The sequence below is a fragment of the Galleria mellonella genome, unplaced genomic scaffold (genome assembly GCF_026898425.1).
Source record: "Galleria mellonella isolate WM207_F2 unplaced genomic scaffold, CSIRO_AGI_GalMel_v1 utg38, whole genome shotgun sequence".
NCBI lineage: Eukaryota > Metazoa > Arthropoda > Insecta > Lepidoptera > Pyralidae > Galleria > Galleria mellonella.
The window spans coordinates 9,913,902-9,930,151 of record NW_026442090.1 but is presented as its reverse complement, the minus strand read 5'-3'; the positions used below and the strand labels follow the sequence as shown (position 1 = coordinate 9,930,151).

The following is a 16,250-nucleotide window of genomic DNA, read 5'->3' as shown; positions in this document are numbered from 1 at the left end:
AATTTGTGGTAAACTTGGTTGACATAACATGACAGTTTGTTTGCCATTCGAGGTTACATAAAAAATATATCGCATAACATTAGCTACACATAAAAAATACAGAGAAATTGAAAACTTATAGTCGATTTATAGTCATATATGTTATCCTTACTTTGTAAAAGTGAAAATGAGTTTGTTACCTCCTGGTGCTCCAGCTCAACCAATCGTTATAAAATTTCATATTCATGTACTATTTAAAAATTATTATTATTATTATATCAGCCGTTAACTGCCCACTACAGGATATAGGTTTCCCCACAAGGGAATTTTTGCCAATCGTTGTCACCCTTGGCGGACACGCTGCTGCCCATCCCTCGACCACTTAATTCTTTTAGTCGCCTCTTACGACCCTCATGGGAAAGGAGTAGGTGGCCCATTCCATGGCGGGAGCACACAGCGAATTTATCCCTGTTAATAAACATATCCCGTTCAAGTGGACGATGTCACGGCTAAAAGTGTTTTTAACTGAAATCGTGGTTATCTATAAAAGTACAATGTGGGGTTTATTATAAAGTAGATAAATTAAGATTCTTTCAGGATGAACAATACGGTAAGGTGGGACAAGCGCTTATAAGTTACAGTAAGTGTTTTCCATCGGATAGGCACAATCATCATTATCCTACCCTTATCGCAATATTTTATAGGTAAAATTATATACGATACAAAATTCCAAAGGGATACTTTGTACAAAAGTCGTTTGCTTGGGCACCTTTGTCCCATTCGTGTTTCTACCGTAAAGCTGTTGTGTTTGCATGGCTGTGTTTCGGTTTGAAGGGTAGGATATGGATAAAAAAAATCAATAATAATAATAAACTTGAAGTATTATAAAAATTAATTTAATTTGAAACAAGTTTTTAACAATTTCTTCAGGCCTTTGTCTACTATGTTTCTTTAGCAGTATATATAATTGTTGTAAAAAGAAAATAAGTAGTGCCATTTAGTTTTATACTTTGTAGCCCACAATGTGCATTTTCCCAATAGTTTCACCCAAATAAAACCATAAAGCCACTTCAGTACCAACAAGGAACAGCAGCCACGCCTGCTTTACCGTAAGGAATTTGTAGCAACCTGATTGAATAAATTCTTTCACCAGAGCTAAGTCAGCTTGTAATTTCTGCAACGAAATTCGGTATTTTTAGTTAATACAATTATTCTATTTACTGGCTGTTTCTAAGACTGATTTACGTAAAACATCCTTTAAATTATCTATAAGATGTTTAGTAAGTAAAATATTCCAAACTTTCTCTGTAACCAAAATAGGGTTACACTTGTGTGTACTATTAACACTACTATAGTATAATAGCTGTTATTATATACTTCTTTATATAATTTTTTCTTAAACATCTCTTAGTACAGACATCACCATAGTTAAAATTTTATTATTGGTAAGATTATTAAAGTATGTATAAGATATTTGTCATTTATATATATTTATTTGTATATATATGTAAATTTTATGTGTGTGTATATATGTATATCAATTAATACCTATATACGTATCAATTAATATCGCATTCCAGTATTCTAACATTTCCCCAAGGTGGATTGGGAGAGAATGCTTTTTTATTTCATTACGTCCGCCTTGTACACTAACATGTACTAGGGACTATAGGGAATAAATAAATAAATTATTATATAAAAAAGAATCTGTGCCGTTAAATATGTTACAATAAGTACCTGCATTTCATTAGCAGTAGGTGGAGCCATTTCCAATCTATAATATTCCTTGGCTACTCTAATCTTTTTAACCAATTCAGATTTAGATGCTTGTGCAGTTTTTTCTAAAGAATTCCAAAAAGATAATTAAAACCCTACTGTTTTAACTATATTTGTAAGAATGCAACAAAAATCTATTATTTCAACCAAGTATTAATAAATCATGCATCATTTTAGATGACCTTGGTGGTGTAGCGACGTAACACATCGACTCACATTCTGATGATCACAGGTTTGTTCCTCACATAATACAAACATTTGTATTCAAGGGTATATCTGTTTGTATTGGTCTGGGTCTTTTCTATGTAGGTATAATATTAGATGTGTATTTAAGAAAAATATTAGGACATTTCAAGTCGCTTGCTTGAATCCTTAAAGCGCCAAGACATAATAAACAAACAAATCCACTTTTACATTTACAATATTAAGAATGTCGATAGAATCCAATGTAATATTACTTCATAATCTCAGTCAACTTTATAAAAAAAAAGCTGGGAATTAACTGTAGAATAAGATACAAATTTTATTGAAAAACAATGACTGCATCATTTTGATTAAGAAGAAAACATTTAAACTTTGTTTTGGATTAGTTCCCTGAATGTAAGTATATCCAAATTGTTAAATTAGTACCTACAAAATTATCAATTTTCAATCATTTATATAAGCATACCTTTTATTAAATTCATGATCTTTTCATTATTTCTTGTCAGAGTAGGCTTGTAAACTTCGGTTATATTAAGAAAAGTTGAGAATCTAGATCCTACATAAGCAGTAAATATTATTAATTATTAATGGAAAAAAGTTGGATAAGCAAAATGGTGTTTCGGTCTTTGCTAAAATTTGATAAATAATAAATATCTAGTAGGTATATTGACATATTGAAGTGTCCCTGAAAGCAGCTCGTGTGTATAACAAATTGTTATGAGATTTTAAAACACATCCATATTATTCTTCTTATTCCAAAATCAAATTGAATTAAAACTGGCCATTGTAGCTATATTATAGCTACAATGGCCATATAATAATTGCATGTCAGTTCTTTAACGATGACGCCATAACAAAAAAAGACTAAGTGAAAAATCGAAATTGTTGAGGTTCTATATAAACTAAACTACTAATTGTGTAAAACCATAAAGTAGAAATAAGTAATAGTGTTGAAATGGCTGTATGCAGATGAGTTACCATAGCCCGGCACAATTATTTATGATTTTACCATCACAACATAACAAGAGAGCAAAAGATGAAAACGTGTATGATTAAATGGAGGTATTTTTAATTTTCCATGATAATGATTATATAAACCAAGATTCGTAGTTATAATAGATACAGATAACATAGGTATAATAGTAAATAATGGGTTCATAATACTCTGCGAACGAATTCCATGTTCGGGAATCTGATAACTCCAGCTAAATAAAAATAATAGTATATAAATGTTACGAAATAGACATACTTATAAGGTTAGTCAAAAACTTGACATTATTTGTATTTGTCGCCATGTTTTATACAAACTTGCTGTTTAATTTAAAGTCTTAATATAAAACTATTACAATAGGAGTGTAATATTTTCTAGTTTCTTTGACATCAATGACAAAGTTAATTTGACAGTTAATGTTTTATCAAAATTTTTTTTTCTAAAATAAAAAGTATAGAGTGGTCAGCATGATTTTAAAAAGTTTTTGTATAACAGATAAGTTGCTAACATCTGTGTATTAGTCAGATATATTGAACTAGTACCAATATCTTTGGTTTTAGTGTAATAGATATCGCAGGCAAAGACAAAACCATAACACTTTTACAGCTCAGGTATTGTGGTTGGTAGTTTAGATTATGAAATATATAAGTACATTATAATAATTTTATGGTTGATAGGAATATAGGCATCAATAGCGAAGGTAAATATAATACTAGACTCTAAATAAATAAGATAAAAGCAAGGTATTGATGATTCTAAATATCCTACCTATTGGGTACTTGGTTATATATGAACTTTAAAGGTATACTGGAAGCGCATTGCGGAAGAGATGTAAAAAGTAAATTCTAATTTGATTCGATATTTTTAAACATTATTTTACCCAAGAAAAGTCGCAGGATACAGACAGTATGTTAATAAATTGACACGACTAGTCATAGTCATGAGCTGTTACTCTCCTTTGCGGATTAAATCGAGCATTATTGCAGTAACAAAGAATGCTGAACATTTTGAAACATTGAACTGGAGTTTAACCATGCTTAAATCTCTTTTGGAAATAAACGTTTAATACTTAATACTGTTTATACAATTATAATTTACCATCAGGTAGGTTGTCAGTATTTAAAGTATTTGTTATTTTTCATAGATATATATTAGAATATATTACTACATAGTATTGAAAAATTGGCATATATAGCTAGTTTGACCCCAAGAATAAGCTAAGTGGGATCAATAGTAATTTTACACCGAAATATGTTAGATGAATGGTTTAAAGTTGTTAAAATTGTAATTGTTTTTATTTTCTTATAATTTATTATATATATATATATATATATATATATATATATATATATATGTATGTATATGTATATATATATATTTGAATGAATGTTGTTTACATTAATTTTATTTAATTAGCTGAACCTTTGTATTTAGCAACGTCTATGATTTGTTGTTACTTTTTTTTTCTGATTTCTTCTCGACTTCTTTTATAGTTGCACTTTGTTTTTCTGCTTTTGGTTCAAGTTTCTTTTCTTTTTTAGCTTTTTCTTGAGCAGCTTTTTCTGCTTGTTTTTTCTTTTGTTCTTCTTCTCGTTTTCTATCATCTTCTTTCGCCTTTGCTGCAGTTTTTGCTGTTTCTTGTACTGCTTTAACAGCAAAATTTTTTTCTTTCACATTTCTTAATTTTTCTGCATCCATTTCATTTATTTTGCTTTCTATGCCTGCTATAAACTCATCGGCAAATTTTGATACACTATTTTCCATAGCTTTTCCCCTAGGTCCATGGAAAAAGCCAAGTGTCATTGGGGGCGCTACCTCTGTTTTAGCATATTGCCAAGCATGTCCTAAAGTCGGTCTTAGTGCCTTACTAGATGCTAAAATATAAATGACATTGAATTTAATAATTGTTGTAATATTTTATTTATTGTAAGAATGAAAATAAAAATGGGAATATGTATCAAATAAAACATACTTTGCAATATTATTTTGTTATAAAAGTACTATCAATTTTTTAACGTTATAATCTAAGTATTAACGTTGGCCATCACCGCGACAACTGTTACAATTGTCGCTGTTCATTTTCTTTCTAACTTTTTCCAACTCTTTTTCTAGGTATTTTTCTTCTTTTGGCAGTTGTCTATCTCTAAGTGCAGTCATTTTAAAAACTAGCAGGCCTGCTATTTGATCCAGAGCCGTTTCGATTCGTGTAACGACTGTATTACATATAAGTGGTTTTGCCGGTGTATTTATGATCGCTGATTTAGCAACACCCCATATTTTAGAAACGGTAGGCCGTACAATATTCAGAGAAACTGCAACGAAACAATCCGGATTAATTATATGTTCAATAAAGTTGATTTTATAAGTAAACTAATAAAAATATATGTTATGTGATATTGTAATTCATTTTCTGCTTATCCACTTTTGTTTTGCTACAGTTTCCTTTAAATATCTTAATACATACCAAGAGCTAGGTCAAGCGCTATTCTTGCTGCTCTTGCCATTTACGTAATGTGCTTTTTATAAATTTATATTTTTATATACCTATTATACAACAAACGTTTAACAAAAATTTTGTGATTACGTCACTTTGACACTCTTTTATAACAAAATAATACAAACTATCTGTAAAAGTGGTATGTACTTAATATTACTGACGTACTGGCGTTATTATTATGAAAAATAAAGTAAATATATATGTGCTGGCTGTATGGGCTTCATTCCTTTCACTTATCCTGCAAAAAAAAAAGAGAAATAAGAGCAAAAAATTAAATATAAAAAAAGTAAACCAAAGTTCCTTTTAGGTTATCTTCCTTTTAGGAGCATCTTTTAGGTTTGATTATTATTTTTATTTTAATAATATAGTGTAGGTTCATACTCTCTCTCCGCGATGTTCATGATGTGTTAATAAAAATAAATGAAGATGATAGTACATTCGAACTTTCGAGGTCACATTTAAGGATATTTTAAAAGTTTCTTAATATCTTACTTGTTAAAACTAACATTTATTTAGTTTCCTTATCCCTAAATCACTGCTACAGCATGGAACGTAAGAAAACCCTAATTACCTGTTACTACCGTCACCAGACAGCTTATTAGGTATATAATTTTATTTCTTTTTCTGGAATTGTTAATATTTAACAATACATAAGCGGTATCGTGAAGATGAAAAGAAATAGTTAATATTAATACAAAGCAGAATTGATTTAAATTATATTTTATTTATAACATAGAGGGCAAACGAGCTTTCGGCGCACCTAATGGTAAGAGATTACCGCCGCCCAGGCAATCATAACATCAGAAAAAATTAAGTTGTGTTGCTGGCCTTTTAAGAAAGTATGTGCATTTTTCTTGTAAGTTTCACTGTCGTATCTGTTTGAAAGTAATGCTGTTGGGAGTTGGTGCAATAATTTAATTATTTAATTACCATTTGAATATATATACCATATGAACATATTATTTCCACCTTCAATATGTTGGGTATCTAAAACATCTATTGTTATGTTTATATTATTACTATGTTTGGTGTCTTAAAAAAAAACATCTATTGATGTATATCTAATGAAGAGCTCATTACAATCTATTAATATAATATATATTCTTCGAGCCATCCATTTAAAAATGTTTGTAAATTCGTCTATATAAAATCTGGATTGAATGCCCTTGCCGGTGCAATATTTTATGTACCTACTACAAATAGATGGTTCATTAAATATTTTGCAATCTCAATTCACAAATGCATTGACCATTCGTTGACCTAAATCAATTGAATTGTGTGTATTGTACATAATTGTATTACGTGTTAATTATGTTTGATGTTGTATGACGAAACATGTTGTATTCTCTTAATAAAAAGATATGACGAACATCGCATTTAAAGTTATTACTGTTAGGTATCGTTATCAATCATGATCGTCAATCATAAACATATACCTACTTATATACTATTGAAAGTTTTTTATGTAACTTAGATTAGCAAACAAGCTGATGGTTCACCTGATGAAAAGTGGTAATCGTCGCCTATAGACATGAACAGGGCATTTTTTTTTCTAATTGTTCTCTTCACTTAACTATTCTTAAATTGGGGGGAAAAGGATTGTTAGAAATGGAGATTGAGAATCCTATTGCTAGCAATATACCCAACCAGGTCGACCTCCTCGCGGTTCCCCCTAGAAACTTTCATGGTTAATTCCTGATGAATTCATCATGATGGTCTAACTGGCCTGTTTTCATTCTCACCTATCACCCTTCACTGGTGCTTTGCCAGTGTATCTCGTTAGCGCAGGCGGGGTCACCATACCATTTTCACCCATCAAAAAAAAAAAAAACTATTCTTAAATTTCAACGAATATTTGAAAACAAAAATTTCTGGAATTGGTCCACCTCGGCACTTTATTTATTTATACTCGTAATATAGAAGACACGTTATTTATTTTTTTATTATTTGATACATCCATATTAGTTTAGTACTATGTATAAATTTTTTTGATTAAGTATTAGATCAGAGTCTGTACTAGATGCTAATTTGAGCGTAATCTAAATTAAAACGTCTTTCCATATAGAAATGTAGGATGTTTGGTATAGGATGATAAGGATTTAACTCTGTTAATTGGTAAGAAATTATTGCAAGTATATACAGCTTGCAATAAATTATGATTAAAGATTAGGGTTGGTAAACATAATTATATTTAATGTTCTCCATCTTAATAAATTTTATTTTTAATTACAATTATCTGTTCTTAGTTTTGCAACTAATAACACTATTAGTGTTGAAAACAAATGAACAAATCATAAAGTCAAAAATTAAGATATGGCATTATGAAGACACAAGGACAATTTAAGATGGTGTTTTATAAAAAATATTAAAAAAAACACCACACCACTTATTTTAATTTTAAAAACTAAACTATTAAAGGGATTTGGATGAAAATTCCATGGGACCAATCTGAAATAAGATATATCCTTTCAGAAAAAAAATCCAAATCAGTTTATAAATGACGGAGTTATGGAGATAAGGTAATAAACATAGAAAAATATACAACGGAATTGAGAACCTCCTTCTTTTGTTAAGTCGGTTGAAAAGTGTTTTTAATGACCTAGACAGTAATCAAAATAAAATTCAAACAACGCATATTGCGTTTTCAATGAACATTTTGTAATAAACGTAAATGCTTTTTAATAGTATAGTAAGTGCCACATGACCACACCAATAATTTGGTCCTCATGCTAGGACATCCTGTGTTATAAATTTTTCTCCTATATTAGCCTTACCGGGAATACAATCCACGTACTACAGTGCCATATGGGTGGTAATCAATTTGTAATTGTAATAGGCATTTCCTCACATCGTGTCTAAAATTAAAAAAAAAATGTGAGTAAAGAAAGGTAATGGAAAACGAAACGTGAATATATACAGGATATTGAGAGATTTACTATTGTAATAACCCTATCTTTCACAGGTAATGAGATTATCTACCAGATTCAATTGCTCACATATCTCGGCTAGTTGAAAGTTATAGATTCGTTCTGAGTAAGTCCCGTACTCTGAGGATTAGAACAAGATAAAATCCACTCAGAAAATTGCCTTGTCAAGAATTGGTGCAATAATGTAAGTAATCATTATTTCATATAACATACGTTATATATTACCTACTTAATCGAAAAATTTATATTAAAATATAAAAATCTTTCTTTGTGAATAGGATCTGTACTTTGTTATTATAATTGGAAATTTGTCGTTTTACTTGCTTTTGCATCATTAGATTTTAAAGTACGTTTGTCCGTATATATATCGTTTGTAAATTTTTCTACAGTAACTGGGATTATACGTTAAATATTTTTTGCTTAATGTCTATTTGAGCTAGTTTCATATTTTACTGTAGGAATAAAATATATTTCAACATCCAAAGTAATTATTATCGAGAGTTCTGTGTTGTATTGTATTAGTTGTCCAATTTAATAAATAATTAATAATGTATGCGCCATCATATCATACTATTTAAATTACTTTATAGATAAATATTAATATAAGTAATTATCGAATTGTTACTATTTATAACACGGAGGTACTCATCCATACTAATATTGTAAAGATGAAAGATTTGATTGTATGTTTATTTATTTATAATAGATAAACTCAAAAATACTCCACCGATTTTAAAAATTTCAGCGACTAAATAGCTAACTACCCGCACGAAGCCGGGCCAATTCGCTAGTTTAAAAATACGATTAAGCACCGACGTAATTTTGAATTTATTGTTTGCAGACGCTATTATCTTACATATTGGTAAATATGTACAATTTAAGATTCAATTTAAGAAAAGAGTCTAACAAAAAGTGCAAGTGTGAAAAATGTATATACATTTAATTAGCACTATTTCCGCCGTAGTGATAGCAACGAATCTAATAAAATTGTTCTGACACGACGCGCGTGTTCGTCTTGTGACACTTTCGCTTCACTAACTGATGCAATGCTAAAAAGTCTTCAACAATTACGACATGGTATTACGTATTTTTTCCAATACAACTTATTAGCATGTTTAGTGTCTAAAATATCCTAAGTTTTAGTATGCATGTGTAAATGAAACAAAGTAGTTATCTTGTTAACTTCTGTAAACAATGGACATAACTCTGTGAAGGTGAATTTCGATTCAACCCAATGATTTTATATATTCAACCATGACTTGTTTGGGTTTTGAGGTTATGGAATTTATTATTACGTACCTACCTATGTACTTTATAATATTGTGTACTTTCTTACTGCACGCAAACATAGATGTGAAATGATTTTATCATGTGATATTACAAGTACAAATAACATAAGTCTATTGTGTTATCTGACATTATAAAATTATATTTGATTTGTTCTTATATTAATTTTGGTATATTTCTTAAAGTGTTGATCTGTATATAAAGCAGTTAAACGTATAATGTGACCCAGATAAAACTAACTATTCAAATTAACACAATCAAGATACTGAGACTTTACTAGGCTCAACAAATTCACAACGAGTAAAACTTACAGGAATTACTGGTTGTACGAAATCTAGAAAACAACACGCAGGATTTTTTTTTTTTTATTAATATTAATGAAATGATAACCCTGTCCGCTATGAGTTTAAACTTGCTCGGTACCTATGAAGGTCGATAGATGAAAGGAAAGAAAATGAAATCATAACCCTGCCTGCGCTATAAGTATACGCTGGCGGTGCTCTAATAGGAGATGATAGTTGGTCCATCGTGATTAATTCAACAATAATTAATCGTTTTGAGGTCGATCTGATAGGATGCATTGTTAACAAGAGTACTTTAAGACCCCATTACAAGCAATCCCTTAGCTTCTAAGACGATCGACGAAAATTAGAGAGTATGGCGTCTTGACGACATAGGGAATAAACCATAATGGCGCAGAAAAACAAAAAATCTTACCTAACCACTATATGGAATACATTGCAAGAGAGAGAAAGCAGGAGAATTTTGGAGACTCAATACCAATAAATGTAAAAAATTACCACAAGAGAAATTCTGATATTCTGGTACTATGTAACACATTTATTATATTTACAATTGACAGACTACGTATATAATTTAATTATAAATGATTTGAAGAAAGACGATTTGCTGGCACAAACGCCTGTTAAATGTTTCATAGCAATTTTTTAGTGATGATCATTACTATAAAAGCTTTGTAATTTATATATGTATTATTAGCTTATTTATACATAAGATTAATATTTAATCTAAATATAAGTTCTGAGTATTCAAAAAGAGACATTATCGATGCGGTGAACACACCGCGTTGCGGTGAAAACTCGGCTCAGAATCTCCATTATTTCTCCAAGCATATTAGAACTAATGTTATTGGAGTTGGTCGGAAACTTAATTAGACACACAAAGACCAAATTGGAACTCATAACCACAGACATTTATTTATGTCGAGGTAGACCATGACCTACAAAGCCACGATGGTCATAAATAATGATCTAGACTGCTTACTGGCTATATGGAACATTATCTATAGGATGGAAAAAAATCCAAATTACGGTTATTGTTTATCTATTGGTTTTACATAAGGCATTCATATAAATAAGTCTTTTAAGTTAATGATTGCACCTATTTTTTCAACACAACAACAACAATTCATTGCAACAAATCAATCTCATTAATTTATCAAAATTATAAGAATTAACGTTTAAAAATCAGACATTGCTGTTACTATACGTACATATATATATAGTAGATACCTACCACTTACTTTCAACAATTCATAATCTGTAATGAAATCATATCAATATCCTGTTAGATACAGCCATTGTCACGGTAATTTGAAGTTGTAAAACTCATAACAAATGTAATGGCTTTATGTTGTGCTACAAAACCGAGTCCAATCATACACCCGTGCAAAAAATGTCGTTAGCTCTGTCGCCCACACCAATGAGCTGTAGAAAAAATATGGCGCCGTGTCGCCCCGCTATGTCATATCGAGTGGTTATCGAGATCTGAAGAGGTAAAAAACTAAGCAGTTAGACGCCGATGGCAACGAACTTCTGAAACGGGGACAAAGCGTAAGAACATTTGGGAGGAAGGTAAGTATTCAACGCATGAGGGTTACAGAATAATTATACTATCACCTCTATTAAGTACTCCGATACTAACACCACTATTCTTTCTTCAAAGCCTTGGTAAGATGATTAGATGTACTTATTATGTAAAGGCATCTTAAAATTCACTCGTAATTAAATCCTCCCTACCTTTTTTTCTTCAGTATAGAAACAATTATTTTCTTAGTAACATAGGTAGTGAATAAAGGTTTTCGTTGCTGTTTCATGTGATCATGATGTTTTAATATAACTTTTCCTATTAACGTGAAATTATTATTTATAATTAAATAATAAGGATTTAAAATTGTATATTATAGCTATATTTCGATTTAAACAATGGGATATAGCAAAGACATTACAGAGTAGGGAGTACCTAAGTCCTCAGAGATGGTAAAACTTGAGTGATACCTTGAATATTACACATATAGAATATGTTTATAATATCTAATGTTATTCATGTGTATAGGCGCTAGTTATCATTTTCTTTCCATTAGGAGGCCCGTCTGCTTGCTTATTTTTTTAAATTTAAAAAAAATGACAGAATTTTTACTCTTATTACAAAAAAAAAATTTAATAAATAATATTGGTGTATGTACTTCATTCCTAATTTAAAACACATAGTTTCGATTCCTTGAAATAGTTAAAAAAATTAAATATATTTTCTGTATTCTATTTTTATTGGTATTATTATTAAAAAACTTTATTATTATATTTTTATTGGTAAGTGTGGTTTAAGATTTTCATTTAGAAGCTTATTATATCATGAATACAAAGTACACATAAAAAATACTTATATAGATACTTATCTGAGTATTTACATACCAGAAGTAACCTCTTAAGCTACATAATAATGGCCCAAATTAGTACTCCATACCTAACAGCAACGTTCAGCAAAAAACGCATCTACGTCGGTTGATTTGATAAACAAGTTCAACACTTCGACAAAAACGTATTAGCCTAAATACCAATTGAATTTAAAATTAAATTACTGTAAGTATTTTGCACAACCGTACGCTACTCCCATTGTAGGAAGAAAAGAACACAAGCAAGTATGCTGTTTTGAAATAGTGAACGGCAGTGCATTGTCGTAGCTCTTTCATATTGATATTAATCGCTACGATTATACCTTTCGAGTTACCTATCATTTATTGCTATCATCCATTTGTTACGTTAGTGCAATTTGACATAGACGATCTGAACTCTTAGAAAATTTATAGGGTCATTGTATTACTTGTGTCGGTGTCAAACATAATGGACACATAAGATTTATGGTATTGGGTCTTTAATGTATTTTGCACTACATTGTGTGTTTAGGCTATTGAGAAATACCTAACTGTAGGTACATTATTATAATATAGTTACGGTAGCTCTGTGGCTACTGAAAGAAATAAGATATATGTACTGAATTAAATTAATTCCTTCTTATTTTTCACCTTTACGTAGCCCATTTAATCTATCTTTCTTGAAAACTATATTCCTGTGACTACTAATTATAGATATGCTGATTATATAATTTATCATCTAAAGACCAAAATCATCTCTATAGGAGGGAAAGGGATTGTTAGTAATGAGGTTTAACAGGTCCATTGTTAGCAATACACCCTATCAAGTCGATTTTCACGCGGCTCCCTCTGGAAACCATAGTGGTTAATTTTTGTTAAAGTGACCACTATGGGCCAAATGACCTGTTTTCATTCTTCACTGGTACCCCACTAGTGTATACCGATAGCGCAGGTGGGGTAACCATTCCATCTTCACCTATTAAAAAAAATCATCGCTATAAATAGCCAGAGCAATACAAACAAACAGAGTCATAAATACAAATATTTATGTGCGGGGAACAGGCTCGCAACTATCGGAAATAATAGCAATGTGTTATCTGATACACCTTCAAATCTTATCGTATTCTATCCTTTTACTCCATCCATATTCATAACTTGCATTCATGCTGCTTTATAAAACTTGATATCGCTATCAGGCAGCATTTCCCTTTATTTTAATTATAATAGATTTAGGACTCTACCTAGGGTATTTACCTATTTTCGCATCAGGTATATACCTTATTATCTACTGACTTGTAGTTACAGTATATGCTGTCACTATGTGACCGACACATCATAGTCAATATTCACGAATGTAGGAAAGTTATTTTCTTCATCAGATAAAAATCCACTATAATATTACACTTTCTGGAAAATTTAATTTATAAAAGTTTTATTACAATATAAATATATTGGTCCATGTGGTCCCGGCATAGAATAAGCTACCCCTTCCCTTCCCGTGGGTGTCGTAAGAGACGACTAAGGAAGGGCGAGGGATGGGCAGTGACGACTCTCTTAAAACATCTCTAAAGTCTTATTGCGGTTGCCAACCCGCCTGCTAAGCATGACAACTACTGGCAAACCCCCCAAGGGGGAGGATTATGTTTAGCAGTGGACAGTTAAGGCTGATATGATGATACATATATTATGTCAACGACCAAATAATGAGAATTCATCTATTAATAAATAACGTGACTTACCAATGTGAATAAAAATTTTATCTGAGGATTATAAATTATTTAAATAATAAATTTTAAGATTTATGACTGAACCTGATAAATAGTTTAATAAATATAAGATGATGGTGTTGTTAATTTCGTATGATGATTGTAAAGCGTGATAAAGCCGTAAAAACAACTTCACGGATAGCTGCCAAGGTCATTGCTATCGAGTATTTGTTTAATTTTCTTTTGTACAGTTGTAACTATATATACGCGTCTAATTAGAGCTATATAGACAAGGACTCCCCTAAGTATTTTATTATATATATCAAAGCCAATTAACTGCTCATGATAAAAATACTGTTTACTTTTATTTGCTCTTAAAAATTTTAACCGGTCGTGAGTTTTAGCGGTAAATTTACTTATAATTACAGTTACTTATAAGAAACTTACCTTAAAGATGTAATCCTTATTTTGTTGCATTTAGTTGCTTTTATTTCCATACTAGCTTTCACTCGCGGCTTCGCTTACGTTAATATTGATTTTGTTCAATAACTTTGTTAGGTAGAGATAAAATATGCATATGTAACTGGAAATTAATGAACTCACTATGTTTTTATCGTTTCCGACATATGTTTATAGATATCGAATAAAAAAATAAGCATAAATTTTAAAAATAATAGAGATAAAATAGTGTAAAAAAGAATCCCACACCTTTTAAGTAGGTTTGAAAAAGTAATATGTATACTTTAATCATGAATTACAAAACAATAATTCTGCAGTTTGAAGAAAATCAGACGACACAGTAAAAAGTTTCATACAAAAATTACCCTTCCCTCATCTCACCACCTATAAATTTTTCACAAGAAAAAGTAGCGTATAACCGAACAGGGTCACATCTATCTCTGTAATAAAATTCATCATAATCGATTCAATGGTTTAGGTCTAAAAGCGTAACAAACAAACTCATCTTCGCATTCATAGTATTAGTAAGGAGGCTAAATTGGTTTTGCTTAAAGAAGATTCAAGACAAAATTGTTAAAAATATCATTAAAATGTTATCATAAGGCAGTTGATTCGACTTTTAAAATCTCACATAATCAGCGCGTCGTGTTTGCTTTATGTTTTACTATATTAGAAAATATCCTCAAAAGCCTCTCGTTATAGCTACTGATCAGTTTCCTCCATCCAATTCATTTTGTAGGAAACGCAGTGTTAAAATAATTGCGCAAATTCTTCAATAACCTCTCATGTCTAAAATTGCAATTCAAATTTAAATTTATCGAGGATACAGGTGTACTACGCGAGTACACTTCCGCTACATGGCACTAAGATTTGCTTAAGTGTGTTTAATGAAACGCAATTTTATTATCAAAGCAAAGTTTGAGATGCCCAAATCGTGACGGCAAAGACCTAGCGCTCCTTACGTTACGTCAATGCCGATGGTGTTATCATCAAGTGTATCCTCATGATGATCTCACCGTAATACATATATACTCATTAATATACTAATGTTCCTGGTAGGCTCAATGCAAATTCACAATCGCACATGTGGCGATTCTATACAACCTATATAGGCCATCCAGTTTGTTTCGTTATAATAAAATTATCATGATAATTGTAAATTATAGTTATATGGAAAGTAAAACGTAATTTAATTATGTATTATGTAATTCATAGGTAAATGATTAAGATAACTAGGTAATCATTAATTAATGGGTTATGTTTATTTATTCGTATAGAGACGTAATCGTAGAATGTGTGCTACTAACATATATTATGCTGACCACTAATATATAGATATAAAACAAAGCAGGATGATAATAATGATCATGATCATGACGATAGTAAAGAATACTTTACAAATACACATAGGGATTTACCGTCAGTAGGTCATGATACGTTGTTCGGTAAAAACATTGTATTTGTTATATTGATTTTCTAAAGTGTTTGAGATATTCCACCGTTTTAGGTTTCCTGCCAAAATAAGTGAATGCGGTTCTGTAAGACCTGGCAAAAAGCCAATATGTGTTAAACTACAGTTGTATCAACTGCTTTCATGCAGGAGATCTATAGTCTGATTCAATCGAACTTTATAAAAAAATAACCGAGTTTTATTGAAATGATTACATATACGCTCATTAAATGTAATTAGAATTGTAAATTACAATCACCATTTACATTGTTCATAAAATATTTTTTATTAATCTGAATATGT

The 16,250-nt window shown here is 30.4% G+C and overlaps 2 protein-coding genes across 2 annotated transcripts; both read right to left on the bottom strand.

Annotated features, from left to right (window-relative positions):
• Positions 1-859: 859 nt before the first annotated feature.
• On the bottom strand, positions 860-3,350 carry LOC113522946 (ATP synthase subunit g, mitochondrial-like). The gene is made up of 4 exons (XM_026908801.3): positions 3,209-3,350; positions 2,426-2,515; positions 1,717-1,820; positions 860-1,153 (listed from the first exon to the last, which is right to left on the bottom strand). The coding sequence occupies exons 1-4, from the start codon at positions 3,252-3,254 to the stop codon at positions 983-985; spliced, it is 411 nt and encodes a 136-aa protein (XP_026764602.1). The 5' UTR covers positions 3,255-3,350; the 3' UTR covers positions 860-982.
• A 997-nt stretch (positions 3,351-4,347) lies between these two features.
• LOC113522949 (uncharacterized) lies at positions 4,348-5,834 on the bottom strand. The gene is made up of 2 exons (XM_026908802.3): positions 5,415-5,834; positions 4,348-4,824 (listed from the first exon to the last, which is right to left on the bottom strand). Exons 1-2 carry the CDS (start codon positions 5,452-5,454, stop codon positions 4,391-4,393), a joined length of 474 nt encoding a protein of 157 aa, XP_026764603.2. The 5' UTR covers positions 5,455-5,834; the 3' UTR covers positions 4,348-4,390.
• Positions 5,835-16,250: the final 10,416 nt, after the last annotated feature.